This window comes from Pogoniulus pusillus, chromosome W, assembly GCF_015220805.1.
Source record: "Pogoniulus pusillus isolate bPogPus1 chromosome W, bPogPus1.pri, whole genome shotgun sequence".
In the NCBI taxonomy this organism is placed as follows: domain Eukaryota; kingdom Metazoa; phylum Chordata; class Aves; order Piciformes; family Lybiidae; genus Pogoniulus; species Pogoniulus pusillus.
In genome coordinates this window covers 3904320-3923899 of record NC_087308.1, presented here as the reverse complement: position 1 = coordinate 3923899, position 19580 = coordinate 3904320, and the positions used below count along the sequence as shown (strand labels likewise).

The following is a 19580-nucleotide window of genomic DNA, read 5'->3' as shown; positions in this document are numbered from 1 at the left end:
CCAGGTCGATCAAGATTCCCCATTCGTGCTCGTTGGGTTATCAAAGCCATCCATTTAGATCAGGTTGCATCTGTGGCATGATGCGGTGATGAACCTTTGCCCTTGAACATCCAGTTTAGAACTGGCAGTCTAGGAGCTAAAAGCAATTGTGACTCAGTTCCAATCACCTCAGAAGCTGCTTTCACTCCTTCATAAGCTGCTAGTATCTCTTTCTCAGTTGGGGTGTAATTTGCCTCTGAACCTCTGTAGCCACGACCCCAGAAACCAAGTGGACGACCACGTGTCTCATTTGGAGCTCTCTGCCAAAGGCTCGAGGTTGGACCATTATCACTGGTAGCCGTGTACAGAATGTTCTTAATGTCTGGACCAGATCGCACAGGTCCCAAGCCCACTGCAAGGACTACTTCTCGTTTGATCTGATCAAAGGCTGCTTGCTGTTCAGGTCCCCACTCAAAATTGTTTCTCTTATGAGTCACATCATGCAGAGGTTTGACAATCTGACTGAAACCAGGAATGTGTAGTCTCCAAAATCCCACTGCACCTAACAAAGAGAGAGTGTTCTTCTTACCAGTGGGAACTGCCATGGTGGAGACTTTGTTGATTACATCCTGTGGAATGTGATGGCGTCCATCTTGCCACTGCACTCCCAGAAACAGAATTTCTCTGGCAGGTCCTTTGACCTTGTCTCTCTTAATGGCAAAGCCTGCTTGCAACAGAATGTCAATGAAGATTTCCTCAGCAGTTTGGCCCCACACAATGATGTCGTTGATGAATTGTTTGTGCTCTTGTGGCCGTTTGAGCTGATCCTCTAGCTCAGACATAGGGGAGAAATGAACATTCCAGGGATAGGCCACATAAATGGCAACAATAGATAAATTAATATAATTTCATTGGAGCATCAAGAACTTAATGTCTAGAAGCGCAGTTTGTTCTCCCCCTTCTCCCGCTGGCTTCGGCTGCTCCAGCTTTGTGGAAGAATTTCTCACCAGTCGAGGACATAAAGTCATAAACATGGGTAACTGGCGCTGAGAACGTCCTTGGTTCCCAGCGAGGCTAGGAAATCGAGATGTAAACAACTGAGCACCCCACACACAGCTGCAGTGGGCAGAGACTAGATAACCAAGGGGGCTGGAGTGGGTGGTCTGGGAGGCTGACCCTTAGAATGTTGTGATAAGTTAACCTATGCACACCTTACATGTAACCCTGGACCCTCTGACTGTAACCAATCTTAAGCTGAGCACGCCTCTTGCTAGAATGCATATAAGTCACTGTATCACGGAAATAAAGGGGATTTGACCATCTAACCATATTGGTGAACAAAGAGTCATCTTCCCATAGCGCTCCACCGAACGTGATTCCCAACATCTGGCACTCGAACAGAGGAGTCAGGACACAAGCCGGCCGCAGGTGAGACTGCGTTGGGGGCCGGAGGGTTGGCCCGAAGACAGAGGGGTCTGATCAACTTGTGGGACGTTCTCCGTATCGGAGAGAGTAAGCGTCATTCGGTGCCGCTGGGCCGGGTAGCGCTGCCCCGAGGTGGCAGTAGTCTGGACGTTCATTTCCGGAGTGAACAGCCCGTGTGTAAGGCAGGTAAGGCCCACAGTGGATTTGCTGGGGCACTGCATCTGCTGGCGTATTTATCTCGTGAGAGAAGTTCGCCGGACACTGAGCTCTGAGAGCTGCTGGCCCGGGCGTGTGTGCAGGGTCATGCGAGTAATGAGCCTCCCATGATTTTAAGATCGAAAGTGCAGCGGGAGGTCGGAGACGCACTGTGGGACGCGGTTCTTAGCAACGGCACAGACTCTGAGTCGCCCCGCCCGGCGGGAGGTGCTCCGCGCGTTACTAAAGATGGAAGCCGAAAGAAACACGGCGGCGGTGGCTTTCCTGTTACTTCTCCTAGCTCTGCCGGCCGTTCCGAACAGCTCTGACGCGTGCGCGGCGCCAGGTTTCTCCTCCACCCCCGCCCCGAAGAACGAAGGCTCCGTGGTTCAGTTTTTCGGTCTCGGCAGAGCTGCTTCCGTTAAAGGCGTGGCTGGGAAGGTTGCCAGCTCTGTGGCGGAGTTGAAAATGAGCGTGCCGTAGATCCCGGCGGGCACCCGTGTCGCCCGCCGCGCGCCCGCCTCCGCCCTCCTTCCCTTCTGGAGCCGCGCCCGGTAGCCCGATTGTAGCCACGTTGACCGCAGGAGCAATACGCGGTTCGCAACAAGGTTGCCGGCGATTTGCCTTTATAGTACCATCTGTGACTGAAGCAGAGCCTGCGAGCCGCTCTGAGCACACAACTTTGCCGCGAGGCATGCAGACCACACCCATGATGGCGGCTGCCTATAGCGACTCACTGACACGCCCATGATGGCGGCTGCCCGTAGCGACCCGCCGGCAGCCAGTTACAATCGCTTCTCAGCTTGGAAAAGTTTTCGGACCTGCCGCGCGGAGGGCGGCTGCCTGCCGCTGTGTGTACTGTGTCGAATCTGCCGCTGTAGCCCGCGCGTCCCCGCGGATGACTGCGTGCGATACGGGACACGGACTTTTAGTTTTCAGCTGGTAAAAGACGTTACTGAAGGTACAGAGGAACGGACGGTAAAGAGAGAATGGACCGACGGCAGACGCGACCGCACCGGACGGCTCGGGACCCTCCCTTTCCCGCGGCTCGGCGGAACAGTCTTCAGATCCGCCCCCTTCACCGCCGCACGCCCGCCCATCTCCGACGGACCGCATCCCAAAGCCGAGGGGTCTCCCGCGAGTCTTGAACAGCTGGGGGACTGAGGGGGATGCTGAGGGGTCGGTGGGGTGGGAAGAGTTTGTGGGTTTCCTTGAGTCGTTTCGGAGTTTAGTCAATTTGCGTTTGTATAGCTACAGGGAGATTAGCAGTTCGATAGCTCACAGCTTCACCTCTGCCTTTTTTTTTCTGGAAGAGCCTGAGAGGGAGGACGGCAGTTTGGGAGTTTTCAGGGTAGATTTCGTATTATGTACTAAGGATAGGTAATAGGGGGAAAGAAGGACGAAAACAGCAAGTGGTGGCTGACCTGAAACAGCTGGGGGTTGGGCGAGCTGGAGGGCCAAGGACAAAAGCGGCGCTGCGGCTGCTGGCCTCCTCCCCCTCCTCCTCCCCCCCCTCTAGCCACCTGTGGAGGGCCCGCGGGGCCCCATTCCCCCCCCGCCCGTTGTTTCTTTTACGGATTTTTTTTTCTGCCGGAGTTCTCTCCTCTTACGGATTTTTTTTTTTCCCTGCTAGGAGGCAGCGAAGCCTCGAAGCTGTTTAGACACTGCCAGATGTGAGGAGAGAGCTCTTCACTGAGGGACTGATTGGATACTGGAATGGGCTCCCCGGGGAGGTGGTAAAGTCGCCGTCCCTGGTGCCCTGGCGCTGTTCAAGGCAAGGTTGGACGTGGCGCTTGGTGCCATGGTCTGACCTTGAGCCCCGTGGTGAAGGGCTGGACTTGATGACCTATGAGGTCTCTTCTAACCCTGATGGTACTGTGATACTGTGCTACTGAAAACAGATGTCAGACAGTTTATGGAAATGATAGCAAGAATGACGAGGATGACTTAGGACCATTTTTGCCCCTGTTACAGGCATGGACACGCACAGGTGTATTTTTTAGTCACCTGATGATAACAGTTTGCATTCGAAATGATAGCTGATAGTTCCTGGCTGGGGTATTTACCGTCACCTTACTGGTTAATTCCTTCTACAGATTAGGCAGCAATGACTTTTGCACCCCCTGCTCAGTGGCAAAAAGAAAAAGAGGGAGATTGCTAGGACATAGCAGAGATGCCAGTGCCACTGACCATGGGTGGAAACTTATAGAGACACAGAAGGCACCAAGCAGGACAGACTAGAACTCAGATGCATTGCCTCTCACAGCGAGGGTGTAGGCACTGAGATCCACATTGCAAGTCACTAACCAGATTCTGGACTAGGAACAGGGAATGATAGAGCTTGTAGGCTAATGCCAGTCAGCTCCTTCCCCCAATAACAGATAAAGACAGGACTAGCATAGAAGTTTACTGGAACAGCTGCTAATTGCATGAACTGAGCCTTGTGACAATTCTGACTTTTCCCTTTTCTGAGAATACCATGGTATTGTTATCTTCTTGAATTTTCTTTGCTTTTCTTGAAGTTCCTATAGCTGATAGATTCTTAGAGTAAGATAAGTTAAGACTAAGGGTTTGTAGTTTTGGGAACTTAGGACATAAGGATGTTATGGGATGTTTTTCTTGGGTATATTTAGGCATTATTGAAAAGGGGAAAATGGGTTAGAGGACAGTAGGATAGCAGAAGAAATCTTTTCCTTTTCAGGATTTTTCTAATCACAGCATACAGACTAGGCCAGTGGATCTGCTAGCCTAGGCAATGGATGTGTCTGCATTTGTTCTTGTATCTGCTTGTGTTTGACCATTTATCTTCACAGGCCTTGATGAAGACCAACCTGATTATGACCAACTTGTTTTTTCCCCTAAAGTGAGCAGAAGTCTTGCTCAGATGGCAGAACTGTGAAAGGACTTGAAAGAAGCACTGACATGATGATTGTATTTGTATGGATCTTTAAGGTTTGGACCATGGCTAACGAATTTGGGTATTTTATGAGTTTTCAGTGATTGTGGTTTAATGGAATAGGTTCAGTTTAACAGCTTTGTAAAGGCCAAAGCCCACTCAAATTGGCATAAGATGGCAATGTGACTTTTTTCTCTTGCAAGGGCCCTGCAAGAGATAAAAAGACACTGCCCTAAATTCTAAAAGCAGATGAAGAACTGTGGGAAAAGGCCTAAGTAGAATAGACTGATAGTAACATCTAGGGCATATCTTTGTATTGTATTTAGAGGTCTGTAGTTCTTAAGCACAATAGTCAGACACAGCTCATAGCTAAGGAGTGTAATGAGAACATCAAGTGAACCCAGAACTATGGGAGTCTGAGAAGAATACTTGACAGCTGAGTGATCTGCGAGTCTGCAGCGTCGACTGCCACACAGAGCCAGCGCAGACGTGGCACACCTGCACTCTCCTGTGACTGTGATGTTCGTCTGCACTTTTGGGTTTCTGAACGAATGACTTACTGTCGCTTGCAGAAATAGCTTTTGGGATTGTTAGCTAAGCTTGGGTTGTTAGCTTGCCAGACTAATGCTACTGATGAAAGCTCTAACAGGTTTATTCCTTTTGATTGTAGCACTGTTGATTTGTAGCTGCACCATTCACCCCTGTGTTAAACAGCCTATGATAACTTCCTTAGCAATGAGGGTGGACACTGCGGTTCAAACGACTGTGACAAGGCCCATGTTAGACCTTTAGGTGCTTTTGGAGCAAACAATTGGCGTTATGGTGTTAAAGCATCAAGAAGGGGCTGAGGTCATCTGTTGTGGAACAACAGAACCGCCAAGGCACTTCCCACTGGTGTGTTCCTTATTTGTGGTGATAGAGCCTGGCAAGGCATACCAAAGAACGTTTATGGAGGTCCATGTTATCTGGGTAAATTGACAATGTTTGCCCCTCATCTTAGTCAGCTTAGGGACCTAGCCCGACACCAATCTAAGTGATCTTTAAAATTGAGTCCTAGTTGCAATGACAACGTTCAATTATTATCCACAGCTGCTCGTGTTGCCTTAGCTGTATTTCTACCAGGAGGAGCAGCTGGAAAAGCATTAGTACAGCTAGAGAGACTCGCGTGTTGGTCAGCAAAACAAGCCCACGTCACCACAAAGGTTTTAAGACAACTATTGGTTGATCAAAATTGCCTTCGTCATGCTCTATTGCAAAATCGAGGAACCGTTGATTTTCTTTTGCTAGCCCAAGGACACGGCTGCCAGGACTTCGAAGGGATGTGTTGTTTGAATTTATCAGATCATGGTGAGTCCATTCACAAGAGTATAACCTGGTAGAAAGGCCGTATTGATAAGATCAAGAAGGAAACATCGATTTTTGATGACTGGTGGCAGAACCTGTTTGGGACAATCCCGGGGTGGTTAAGCAGCTTATTAGGAGAAGGCTTACAGCTATTTGTTATTTTCATAATAATTTTGCTATGCGCTTGTATTGTCTTTGCTTGCATTAAGAAGAGCTTAACTAAGGTAGTTAGCCAGGTGTGGGTTGCTCAAAAAGAAAAAGAGGGAATTGTGGAAGAATTTCTCACCAGTCGAGGACATAAAGTCATAAACATGGGTAACTGGCGCTGAGAACGTCCTTGGTTCCCAGCGAGGCTAGGAAATCGAGATGTAAACAACTGAGCACCCCACACACAGCTGCAGTGGGCAGAGACTAGATAACCAAGGGGGCTGGAGTGGGTGGTCTGGGAGGCTGACCCTTAGAATGTTGTGATAAGTTAACCTATGCACACCTTACATGTAACCCTGGACCCTCTGACTGTAACCAATCTTAAGCTGAGCACGCCTCTTGCTAGAATGCATATAAGTCACTGTATCACGGAAATAAAGTGGATTTGACCATCTAACCATATTGGTGAACAAAGAGTCATCTTCCCATAGCGCTCCACCGAACGTGATTCCCAACACAGCTTCACCTATCTTCCCCAGCTGCTGTTTTGGCTACTGCTGCTTCTGCTGCTTCTGCTGCTTCGCCGCCGCTTGACCCCTCCCCCATCCCCCTTAAGCTTATTGTATTGTTTTTTTCCCTTCCTTCCTTCTCTAGTTATTATCTCTCTTTACATTGTTATACTTGTACTATAAGAAAATGCAATTTCATCTTTCCCTGACTTTCAAAAAAGAAGGGGGGTTTGTGTTGTGAATTTTCTTCCCGGGGGAGGGATCAGCCCAAACCCGGGACAGGATCTCTTGGCACCTTAACGTGGGGCACAGTCTTGGCTTGTTGTTTTTTTTTTTCTTTCCCCCTGTTGATTGATAATCAGAATAAGAACATCAGGGAAAAATGAAGTTGTTTGATATATTCTGGCCTATTATTGCCTCAATTCTGACTCTGTCGGTTCAGCAGTGTTTTACAGCTATGGTGCACTACCAGGTGTGTTCATTCTTCGCCAAGATGGTCTGGGACTCAGTAAAAGCTGTGCTAACGAAGGTTGGAGATGTTGTTAGGAATGTTTTAGGGTTTAGGAATGTCGTTGAGGGTGTGCCGTATGTGACATTGGTGTCAGAGACTAGGAGTTATTTGGAAGAGATGAGCTACCCAGTAGCCTGCCTAATATGTGTGAACTTGATGTTTTTGGCTGCTATTGTAGGTCTGGTTGTAGTGTGGAGACGAGAGAGATGCAGGAACAAACAGGCTGTAAGTGAGGTTTTTACCTTCTCCGGAGGCAATAGTAGGGAACTAAGGGTTAAAGAAACAGTCTGCAACCGAAGCAGGGGAGGGAGGGCCACGGCACCGGGCAGACGGACTGCTCGCAGAGCAGCAAAACATCCTGCCTCGGAGCCTTTGAGAGGAGGAAAAATGGTTGGACATGGCCCGTACCCCACTGACCCTGAAGCATGGAGGCAGGAAACAATCTGGTTCCCATTCGTACCTAATAGAACGGAGGAAAGTAAAGGTAGAGGCGATGGAACCCCTGCAGAAGTGCAGTCACAAAGGGCTGCTGCGGCGGCGGCAGATCTGGCTGCAGACGGTGTGGGCTGTGGCAAAGTTCCTCGGACAGATAAAGTTGAGGAACTGGTTTGTGGAAAATGCGGCTCGAATGTTTTGATCTGTAGGAGGGTCGCTGACACCAGAGCCTCTGCCAGCAGAGAGGCTGCTGAGGCAAAGATTCTTTCGCCTGCAACCAGGGGACTGGAAGCGGTCCCGGGGGAGGCGGCGAGGTCCTCGGAAGGCGAACCCACTAACGCCATCGAGCCTGCTAATGCCGCTGCTCCTGCCTTAGCCCCGTTTGTCTCTGCTGAGCCGGCTGCTGTTGCTGCTGTGGGGAAGGGTCCTTCTGCCTCAGCCTCAGCCCCACTACCACGTGAGGAACAGAGCCAGGCAGACAAACAAAACTCAGATGATTCAGTGAAAACCACCTCCCAGAGTAAGACACAGTTTACCTTAGATAAGGTCTCCCTTGCCCCGGTTAAAACGAGGAGAAAAATGGCAGCTAGCCTTGGGGGTCGAGATAGCTCAGAAGACGATGGGGATAAACCAGAGCAGGGTGAACAAAAGGAAGAGGATCCAGGACAAGGTACATCGGCTGATGTGAAGGCCAGTACCCTTGTGGGTACAAGGAGTGGAAAGGCTAAAGCAAAGGAAAAACATATTCAGGAGAGGGATGATAGCGATGATAGTGATGATGAGGAAAGAACCCTGTTGCCAAGGAAGGAGGTCAGGCATATTAGGCAAGACTATGCCCGGAAAGAGCGAGAACTGCTGATGAGTTGGCTGAACAGATGCTGGGATGGAGGCATGGACACCATAAAAATAAACCCTCCGACAGTAAGGCAGTTGGGAGTTTTCTCGAGAGATAATGGCATAGATAAGCATTTAGGACATCTCGGTGGCAACTCTAACCTCTGGTCACGTGTATTGACAGCTGTGGTACTGCGGTACCCTAACAGGGATGATTTACCCTGGAGACCCTTACACTGGAATACAATTGAACAGGGGGTTCAGTGCTTGCGAGAGATGGCCATAAGAGAGCTAATCTATGGAGATGATACAACGGAGGACCCTGAGGAGATACCTATGAGCCGAGCTCTCCTAAAGAAACTTATTCAGCTCGCCCCCTCTAATTATGCCCATACATTGGCAAGTAAAATGGTGGGGAAAGATGATGCAACAACTTCTATGACTGTGGGTGAATTCGCTGATCAAATGGGGCAAATGGAGGATAGCCTTACGGTTAATGCTATGGTGTCAGCCATAAATACTATGACTGAAGAGATTAAAGATAGCATGAAACAACTCAAGGAGGAATTTAAAACCTCCCTATCCCAGTTGGCAAAGGACAGTGAACTTTCTTCTTCACCCTCAGAGTGGGTACATGTCTCGGCCATCAGGGATAGGCATCTTCCTAGAAGACCAATTCAACCTAACTCACTAAAAAATAGACAACAGTCACGTGGGTCTCTTTGGTTAATCCTACGTGACCAGTTTGGTGAAAAAATGGATAAATGGGATGGAAAACCTACCTCACTTCTCCTAAAAAGAGTGAGAGAGTTACAGAGTGAGAAGCCTAAAACAGCAGTTGCCTCAGTTTCCCCACATGACTCAAATGGTTCTGGTGATGATTCAACTAACACCACTAAACACTGTGCCAATTGCAATTGTAATGGCCAACATTAGGGGGGCCCTGCCTCTTACCAGGCGGAGGCCAGGGACCAGGAAGACAACAGAATATACTGGAATGTATATGTTAAATGGCCTGGTACCTTGAAAATTCAGAAATACAGGGCTCTAGTGGACACAGGTGCACAATGCACATTGATGCCTTCAAACTGTAAAGGAATGGAGTCTATTACTATTTCTGGAATTACAGGCGGCTCTCAAGAATTGACAAGGTTAGAGGCAGAGATGAGTTTGACTGGGAGTGATTGGCGAAGGCATGCCATTGTAACGGGTCCAAATGCACCTTGCATCTTGGGAATTGACTTTCTGAGAGAAGGGCGTTTTAAGGATCCCAAGGGTTTTAAGTGGATCTTTGGAATAGCAACTGTAGAAGCTATTGGAGATAAACTGAAGTTGTCTGCTAGGCCTGAGCTCTCAGATGAGTCTGCAGTTGTTGGGCAGCATAATGTAGAGGATGTGAAGTTGCTAGTTGCCACCCAAATTGTACACCACAGGCAATATAGAACAAACCGTGACTCTTTTGTGCCCATACATGATCTAATTCGTCATCTGGAGCGCCAGGACATCATTAAAAAGACCCGTTCACCTTTCAATAGTCCCATATGGCCTGTGCGAAAGGGAAATGGAGAGTGGCAACTTACAGTTGATTTCCGCGGCCTAAATGAAGTGACTCCGCCCATGAGTTCTGCTGTGCCAGACATGTTAGAACTCCAGTATGAGCTGGAATCCAAGGAGGCCAAATGGTATGCAACCATAGATGTTGCTAATGCTTTCTTTTCTATTCCAATAGCAGAAGAATGCAAGCCTCAATTTGCTTTCACTTGGAGGGGGATTCAGTATACATTTAATCGTTTGCCCCAGGGGTGGAAGCACAGCTCAACGATCTGTCATGCAGTGATCCATGATGCATTGGAGAAAGGTGGAGCTCCAGAGCATCTGCAGTTCATTGATGACATCATTGTCTGGGGGAACACGGCATAAGAAGTTTTTGAGAAAGGTAACAAAATAATTGACATTCTGCTGAAGACAGGTTTTGCCATAAAGCGAAACAAGGTGAAGGGACCTGCTAGAGAGATTCAGTTCTTGGAAATTCGTTGGCAAGATGGTCGCCATCACATTCCAATGGATGTGATAAAGTTTCTGCCATGGCCAATCCCACAAATAAGAAGGACACATTATCTTTCCTGGGAACAGTTGGATTTTGGAGGCTGCACATCCCTGGGTATAGCCAAATTGTAAAACCTTTATATGATGTAACTCGAAAGAGGAATAACTTTCAGTGGGGACCTGAACAACAAGCAGCCTTTGATCAGATAAAACAGGAAGTAGTTCATGCAATGGGTTTGGGGCCTGTTTGAACTGGTCCAGACATTAAGAACATTCTGTATACGGCTGCGAGTGATAATGGTCCAACCTGGTGCCTATGGCAGAGAGCCCCAGGAGAAACAAGTGGCCGACCACTTGGTTTCTGGAGTAGAGGATATAGAGGGTCAGAAGTAAACTATACACCAATGGAGAAAGAGATCCTTGCTGCTTCTGAAGGTGTGAAAGCTGCTTCAGAAGTAATAGGAACAGACTCTCAGCTTCTTTTGGCTCCCAGATTACCAGTTTTGAACTGGATGTTTGAGGGAAAGGGATCATCACCACATCATGCAACCGATATTACGTGGTCTAAGTGGATGGCTCTCACAACACAGTGAGCACGCATGGGGAGTCTTGAACGACCTGGCATAGTGGAGATGATCACCAACTGGCCAGAAGGTACAAACTGTATAAATCCTCCAGAGGAGCGAATGAGTCGGACTGAAGAAGCTCCTCCTTACAGTGATTTGTCTGAGGAAGAAAGAAACTATGCTCTATTTACTGATGGTTCTTGTCGCTTTGTTGGCAACAAGAGAAAATGGAGAGCTGCAGTTTGGAGCCCTATACGAGCAGTGGCTGAAACAAAAGCTGGAGAAGGTGAGTCAAGCCAGTTTGCAGAGGTAAAAGCTATCCAACTTGCTCTTGACGTGGCTGAACATGAGAACTGGCCCATGCTTTACCTCTATACTGATTCATGGATGGTGGCTAATGCCTTATGGGGTTGGCTAAAGGACTGGAAAAGAAATAATTGGCAACGGAAAGGAAAGCCAATTTGGGCTGCTGACTTATGGCAGGACATTGCTACCCGTCTAGAGAAAATCCCTGTAAGAGTACGACACATAGACGCTCACATGCCCAAAAGTAAAGCTACTGAGGAACATCAGCACAACCATCAGGCAGATTTAGCTGCCAAGGTGTTTCAGACCGATGTAAATTGTGATTTGGATTTAGATTGGGGACACCGAGGTGAACTGTTCTTAGCCCGGTGGGCCCATGATTCCTCAGGACATCAAGGCAGAGATGCTACCTACCAATGGGCACGGGATAGAGCAATCAACATCTCCATGGACGCTATAACACAAGTTATACATGATTGTGATATTTGTGCTACTATTAAACAAGCCAAGCATCTGAAGCCCTTGTGGTATGGTGAGCGATGGGCAAAGTACAAATACGGTGAAGCATGGCAGATTGATTACATCACTGTACCTCGTTCTCGGACTGGAAAGCAATATGTGCTGACCATGGTGGAAGCAAGCACCGGATGGTTGGAAACCTATCCAGTTTCCCATGCCACTGCACGTAACACCATTTTGGGCTTGGAAAGACAAATCCTGTGGCGACATGGCACTCCAGAAAGAATTGAATCAGATAATGGTACCCATTTTAAAAACAATCTCATAAAATCTTGGGCCAAAGAGCACGGCAATGAGTGGATCTATCACATCCCCTACTATGCACCCGCCTCAGGCAAAATTGAACGTTACAATGGCTTGCTGAAAACAACTTTAAAGGCAATGGGGGGAGGAACCTTAAAGAACTGGGAGAAACATCTAGCCCAAGCCACTTGGGTAGTGAATAGTAGAGGTTCCACCAACCGAGCTGGCCCAGCTCATTCAGAGGTCTTACAAAAGGTAGAAGGTGACAGGGTTCCTGTCATTCGTGAAAAGAATTTGTTGGGCAAGTCTGTTTGGGTATTCTCCCCTTTGGGGGAGGCTACACCTGTCCGAGGGGTGGTTTCTGCTGAAGGACCTGGTCATACATATTGGGTGAAATACAATGTGTGCCACAAAAGAATCTGACATTGGCAGAAAGAATGTAGATATGTTGTTATGAGTTCTTTTGCAGGTGATTGTGGTGCCCAAAAGCCATGAAGAGCCCGCTATCCATGAGCATGAGCCCTGAGAGTGCCAAGAGTCCTGCTCTGTTCCACTCATTGAAAAAAAACATTGAGCTAGCCAATGCCTGAGACAGACGGAAATAAGAAGATGAATGACCGAAAATTGAAGAAAGATGCTTGAAGCCTGGAAAATGACCATCTACGATACTGATGTTATTCCTAGTTACATAGAATGACTTGATGCTGCAATGGTAAATTATATTAAAGGGGTGGATTGTGGCCGTTTGAGCTGATCCTCTAGCTCAGACATAGGGGAGAAATGAACATTCCAGGGATAGACCACATAAATGGCAACAATAGATAAATTAATATAATTTCATTGGAGCATCAAGAACTTAATGTCTAGAAGCACAGCTTGTTTCCCCCCTTTCTCCCGCTGGCTTCTGCTGCTGCAGCTTGTGGTGAAGTGGTATCGTCCCGGCTGCTGTTTTGGCTACTGCTGCTTTCTGTTGCTTCGCCGCCACTTTACCCCTCCTCCATCTCCCTTAAGGTTATTGTATTGGGTTTTTTTTCTGTTGGAAAACACGTTCGGTGGAGCGCTATGGGAAGATGACTCTTTGTTCACCAATATGGTTAGATGGTCAAATCCCCTTTATTTCCGTGATACAGTAACTTATATGCATTCTAGCAAGAGGTGTGCTCAGCTTAAGATTGGTTACAGTCAGAGGGTCCAGAGTGACTTGTAAGGCATCAATAGGTCAGCATACCATAACAATCTGAGGGTCAGCCTCTGGGGCTGGCTAAACTCTGCCCACCTGCAGCTGCACTCCAACCCCTGCAGCTGCATGTGGGGGGAAGCTACCCTGTGCCTGCTATCTAAACTCCCAAGATAGATTCAAGGACATTCCCTGCACGGGTTGCTCATGTTTATAATTCTTGTGTGCTGTGCAAGCAAGAATTTCTCCAACATTTTTCTTCCTTCCTTCTCTAGTTATTATCTCTCTTTACATTGTTATACTTATACTATAAGAAAATACAATTTCATCTTTGCCTGACTTTCAAGAAGGGGGGGGTCTGTGTTGTGAATTTTTTCTTCCCGGGGGAGGGATCAGCCTAAATCCGGGACAGCAGATCATCTCGGGAAGGATATCTCATAGCCACAGCCAACAAAAGGCGTGTCCACAAGCTAACCTTACCAATAGGACTTGCCAGGTATTTGTCCACTCCACTCTCCTTGGTGAGTGGTCCTAGCTGCTTGGCAGACTTGTCTCCTACCTGCAGGGCATTAGCACCAATGCTATGGCATCTCCTTAGCCAGCTTAGGATTGGTTCACCTGATTCCCTTGAGTATTCCTTTCTAACTTCCCTGACCTCTCTGAGTGGATCGTTGGAGTCCTGGATGTCATCCTCCTCCTCTTCCTCTTGTTGATCTGTTTGTCCCTGGCCTAGAAACAGAACTTTCCTCATAGCACTCTTAAACTCATTGGAACCATCCTCTTTCTTGGCAGCCAACCTCACAGCGCTCTTCTCATTTGAGTACTGCGATCTCAGCATGTTTGCCAGGTCTCGCAGACTAAATGCCTCCTCTTGCTCACCAGAGGTCCCCTCTCTTACATCCTCCTTTGAATCACACTTTGTCAAAAACTGTGTCTTGGCTTTTGCCTTAGCAGGTGCCAAAAAGGCCTGCACAGCAACAGACTTGGACGTGTCTGCTGGAGGGTTTGAATCATTGGGGGTCTGACTTGGGGTCTGTGAGTTCAGATCTGCCTTAGAACTAACAGGGTTCTGGTCTGCTGGCTGGGGATTCGAACTGGCTGAGCTGGTGTTATTAGGAACATTCTGACTTTGAGCCTGTGCTCCAGGGATGCCTGCCAAACCTGACGTGTTATTATCTTTGTTGTCAGGAACATTGGCAGCTTTTCCAGAATCTGAAGAGGAAGGTGCAGAGACTGGTGGGGGAGAAGGTGGTTGTTGAGAAATTGTCCCTGGCTGTGCCCCTGAATTTGGCTGGGAAGGAGATTGTTGTGCCCCTGTCTGGGAAGGAGGTGGTGTTCCCGAATTATCTGTGTTTTGGTTCCCACTCGTACACTGTTTGTGAGACACTGAGACGTTTGCTTTCGAAACAGAGACTTTCCTAGTTTTTAAAGGCACTGCATTCGAATTTTTTCCACATAATTTAAAAGTATTATAAAATCAAAAATTATAAGAGCCAGGATGACACACACCAGACCTGCCACAATTTGCTTTGAGTAAAAAACCCTGCAAGGGACCGGCATCTCAGTTCAGGAGTAAATTACCCTCATGAGGGCTGTAGTTAAAGCAGTATTTTGATTGGATGTAATATTATTGGCAAATACCCCTGTAATGTTACTGGTAAGATTTTCAGTGACATTAAAAACAGCATGCCCAAGAATGAAATCACCCCAGGACCAGAAAATGCTTGTAAGCTTAGCTTTGACCTTCTAAAAAACTACATTAAGCAAGAAATAACCAATTTGGTCTTTGACCCAATTGTACACAAGAAAACAGAAAACTGGCCACACAATAGCCCCCACCAAGTACAACAGTACAATAGCTGCTTTATTAGCTTCATTCTGATTCCCGGAGTTAATTAACAGTCACTCAAATGAATTTGCCCCACGTTGGGTGAAGCTAATTTAAAAATTATGGTGGTTTGGGTGTTATCCGCCCCCCACACACACTTTAAGAGTACCTAGCTAGACTCAGTCGGACTCTGGGAATATAAATGAAGCTATTTATTTACAGCTAGCACAATATACAAGCAGATATTTACAATATATACAGTTGTATACAGAAATATACAAATGAAAAAAGGTAATACAGAAACACAACTCCCCTCCCAGAAACCTGAGTCCCCAGGAGGGGCTCTCAACCACCCCTGCACCTTCCCCCTGCCCCTCTCAACCTTGCCCCAGTCCTAAGAAAGAATAGAGGTTCAGCCAAGAGGTTAAGGAGCAAGGTTAGTGGCAGATGAGGTTAGGGAGATGCAGCTCAGTCAAAGCCCAGCCTAAAAGAGAAGACAAAATGGCGAGTGTGTTATCTAATGTTTACATTTCTCCTTCAGCGAGACTCTGAGGGAAGGAGACATCACCATTGTTTTCCTTTCACAGCCTATCATCTAGTTTTTCTCACCAAAACATTCTAGCTTACTTCAAACTAGCAGAGCTGCTTCTTTAGCTTTTGCCTTTTCGTTCAGTAGCTTTGGACGTAAGAAAGCAGCAACTGAGTCTCCAGGTATCAGACCCAAAACATTGCCTGTATCAACTATAAGGAAGCCTCTTCCATTTGGGAATAGGTCTGTGATAGTCTGGGTGTTAACTACCGCCCCCCACCCCCACTTGAGAAAAGTCACCCAGCCATCGGGGAATTAAGGAATGAAGCTATATTTACAGCTTAGCATAATATACAGGCATATACACACAAATCTATACAGTTATACACAAATTAAAAGTAACACAGAAACACAACACCTCTCCCAGAGACAATCAAAGTCCCCAAGAGGGCTCCTGACCCGAACCCCCTTCCCCAACCCTCTTTCCCTCCATTCAGAAATAACCAAATCAACGCAATCTATTTCACATGAGAAACCTGGAGATCTGAGGCAAGATGTCAAAAAAACCTAAAAAACAAACAAACAAAAAAAACCACCCACCCTAAAACACCGACAAGGTTAGAGGAAAAAAGGGTTAGGTGGATTAGAGAGTTACAGGCAGAGTCAGCCAGAGAGAGCAGGCCGCCAGAAAGAAAGCACAGCCAGAAGTGAGAGCTAAGAAGTGTGTGCGTGTGTGTCAAGGGACCGTCTGATCTACATTTTGACTGGTTGCGTTTCTCAGCAGAAGAATGAGTGACATAGGGCACATGTTGTTTTCCTTCCTTCTTCTCACAGCTAAGGATTTCAGTTCTCTTAGTAAAATAGCTCAGTCAGTCTCAAACCAGCACAGTGTCTGTGGGAGAAACAAATTCCCTCTTATCTAGCTCAGTTCTTCAGTAAGCAAAGACTGCACCAGTGCAGATTCAAGGAAACCTCACATGGCACTTTCCACCTCCTTCAGGTAAATCCTTTGCACCTCTTCCCCGGGAAGGGTAAAGAAAGGAGATGACCTCGCGTTACCGACACGCCCGCATCCCCAAACCTCAGCTGATCGCTTGGGGGTATTGAAAGGATGAGGACTCCTTCCGATGGGCACCTCGGGGGTCTCGGTAACATAGCGTTCAAGGGCAACGAAGGATCGCCCTGCTTGCCCACGCCCATCTCCCTTTATTTAATAGCTGTTAAAAGAAAGACGAAGTTGGCTGCGTCCCTGGGACGGAGCTTTGGTTCGAGTTTGGGTCTGCCTGGGATGGATGGAGGTTAACTTTCCCCATAGCAGCCCTCACAGCGCTGTGCTTTGTAGCTGTGGCCGGAAAGGTGTTGATAAAGCACCCGTGGGTTGGCTGCTGCTGAGCAGTGCTCCCACGACACCGCACCTGCCATTCAGACCGATAGCTTTCTCCTACTATATCCCTCCTCACCAGAAAAGGGATACCAAAGGAGCGCTTATCACACAGCCATCAATAAAGCACCGCAACAGGAGGCGGATGCTTCCAATGCACTGCGCTCAGCTGAAGCCACCCTTTGCACGGCACGCCTGCAGCATCACGTACGCGCTTTCCTGAAGTTTCGGCAGCAGCCTATGCCAGCTATACGTGCATTTGCGTACCCCTTCCAGAAAGCTGTCGTGCCTTTTAAAGAGATGACAGAACAAGACTCCCTCAAATGAACTGGAGATAAATGCAGAATTCTATTGGAAAGGAAAGACGGAGGTGATATCCCCATGCTAAGTCTTTATTGTGCAAATGCTGCTCAAAGCTTTTATTACCTCCCACGGACACCTCTCATCAAACGTTAGACGTCAAGAGTGGCTGGATCGATGGGCACCACACAAAATCCAGTTGATGCCAATTTGAGCACCTGCTGCAATTCTTACGGCGCAAGACTCTTAGCCAGGCGGCCAGCCCAAACCACAGCCTCCCGGAATACGTAGATGTATGCGATCGACACGCGGCCCAGCCTCGGGCCCTGCATCCACAGCCGCACAGAATCCATCCGTCCGGCCCAGGTGAGCAGCACGCTTCTTGCCAACAGTCATGAAACGCCCGGGAAGCTGGAGGAGCAAGTACAGAGCCATAAAGAAACAAAATTAGAAGCCACGCACAACTTGGGGGGAGGGCAGGAAGGGAAGGAACAAAAGCAGAGAACCAACCAGAGAAACCAGTTAGCCAATTCCTATCCATTCAACCACGGCGCTTCAGATTACTGGCCGCAAAGCCGGACGCCCAGCCGCCTCCAACTCACATCGTCCAAGCAAAGCTACAAGGACCGATCAGGCACCCTAATCGGGGGGTGGGGTGGTGAGGAGAGGTGGGGAAAGCAAGGCATTTGTTCTTTTTTCCTCCCAAGCACTACGAAACAGACAGAGAAGCTAAGCTTGTCTCCAGCTTGAAGCCCCTCGTCGTATCTTCGGGCAACGTAAGAGACACTGGCAGAAACCAAACTTTAGGCTGCTGTTTGCACGGGTCTACAGAGTCTTTGAAACTGACTTCTCGAGCTAAAAAGGGGAAGCATCCAGCACCTCTCAACCAGCTTTGCCCTTCCTCGCCCCTGACCTGCCAAAAACCCCAAGCCCTCTCCTCCATAGTAGAAGTACTACCACTGCTCTTACTCTACACCAAGATGGCAGGCATCAGAGGGCACTCCAAAACAACACTGCATTTTGCACCAGAAGTACGCACCCAGGGCCGAGCGGTGCTTTACAGGGCCACTTTTAGTCAAAAGGCTCAGCTCCGTTCCAAGCTAGAGGCAAAAGGCTGGAGCACCAGGACCCCAGAAGTAGCCTACTCTGCCCTATCGAGAAGAAAAGGGGGCAGGGGAAACAGTCTAGTCAACTAGGAACTAATTACAGGTATGGGTTAGCATACAGAATGCTTCCACGGTACTTACGGGCTGGCCAGAATCTTCTGCTCTGGATAACCTGATAATTGGCTCCTCAGGCATGACTAGGAAAAGCGGTGGGGCGTGGGGCAAAAGGGCACCCAACGCAATGTACTAGAGGAAGAGGAAAGGGTCAAACTGCAGTTGGCTCCAGAGAAAGGGAACAGCTTAAGCAAATCGATATGCCCCACGGAACTCCTACAGAAGCAGATTGCCAGCTACCCCAAACACAAGCCGAAACGTTGATTTCTCTGGCGTGCTATTCGTGCTTCCTATACGCAAAATACAGCATGTTTACAGAGCCCCCTCCAGAAGCCGGATTCACCGTGCAAGATGATGGGGGCAAGCAGACGGGCTAGTACTTCACATCGGCGACTTCCAGGACCTTCTCGTGTACGTGGGTCATTTCCTAAGCAGCTTTTCCACAGAGGCACGACACAAACGACTTAACCGAATCAGCAAAGAATCTACTCAAGCGGAAGATGAGCGGCTGCTCGTTTCCCACGCGACGGGAAACTCAGGCACTGAATAAAAGCGTAATCACAGGAAGCCTGCAAGAACGTAGCACCAGCCGGCCGCCTACGCTGTGCAGAAACCCTACCTTCGAAAGCAAAAGACATCCTCAACCGTTCAGCCTCAGCATTTTGGTGACAAATGGGGAGATCGACTGCATGTGCTTAATCCAAGGCTTCAAGACCGACATCCTACGCGAGGTAGGAGCATCCTGTCCAGCCCTCGGCAGCAAAATTTGCGCGACCTGCAGCGCCAAGGGGATACCACGCGGCAAACGTCTGCGGCTGCCGCCAAGTGCGTTACCGTCAGAGGCCCTCGTCTGCGCGCGCCTGACATGGCGCGGCTGGGAACCGAGGCGAGGCGGACAGCACCAGCAACCCAGTAGGCGCCGCAGTAGCCGAGGGCTGGGCCCTGGCGGGGCACCAAAGAAACATGATGTTTTAGGGACAGTGCAGTAGAGAGCGCCAGAAGCCAGAGAGGGAGCCCCGTCCCTCCGCCCACCCGCACCAACGCCGCCACCCAGCCTGCCATGTTCCCGTCCACCGCGTCATTGGAACTCGGCTCAGCATGCCTGCGAGCGCGGGGAGAAGGGAAGAGGAACCGCGCGCTGAAAAAAGCCGCAGCTACCTCCTCGTCCACGGTGTACGCGGGAAAGCGCC

At 48.5% G+C, this 19580-nt stretch overlaps 1 protein-coding gene across 3 annotated transcripts in view; it reads right to left on the bottom strand.

Annotated features, from left to right (window-relative positions):
- LOC135192886 (uncharacterized) overlaps positions 1-19358 on the bottom strand; it is a 184900-nt gene extending 165542 nt beyond the window's left edge. Inside the window, exons 1-5 of one of the 3 annotated variants that reach the window (XR_010309061.1) lie at positions 19126-19358; positions 18418-18492; positions 18210-18321; positions 17681-17809; positions 17496-17581 (exon numbers count right to left, since the gene is read on the bottom strand). Coding sequence is in view for 1 of the 3 variants with exons in the window: in XM_064176268.1 (XP_064032338.1) it covers positions 17417-17581; positions 18418-18492; positions 19126-19257 (372 nt within the window). In the remaining 2 variants the exon portion in view is untranslated. Of the gene's footprint in view, positions 1-17241; positions 17582-17680; positions 17810-18209; positions 18322-18417; positions 18493-19125 lie in introns of those variants that run through there. The other 2 variants (XR_010309062.1, XM_064176268.1) reach the window with 2 other exon arrangements.
- Positions 19359-19580: the final 222 nt, after the last annotated feature.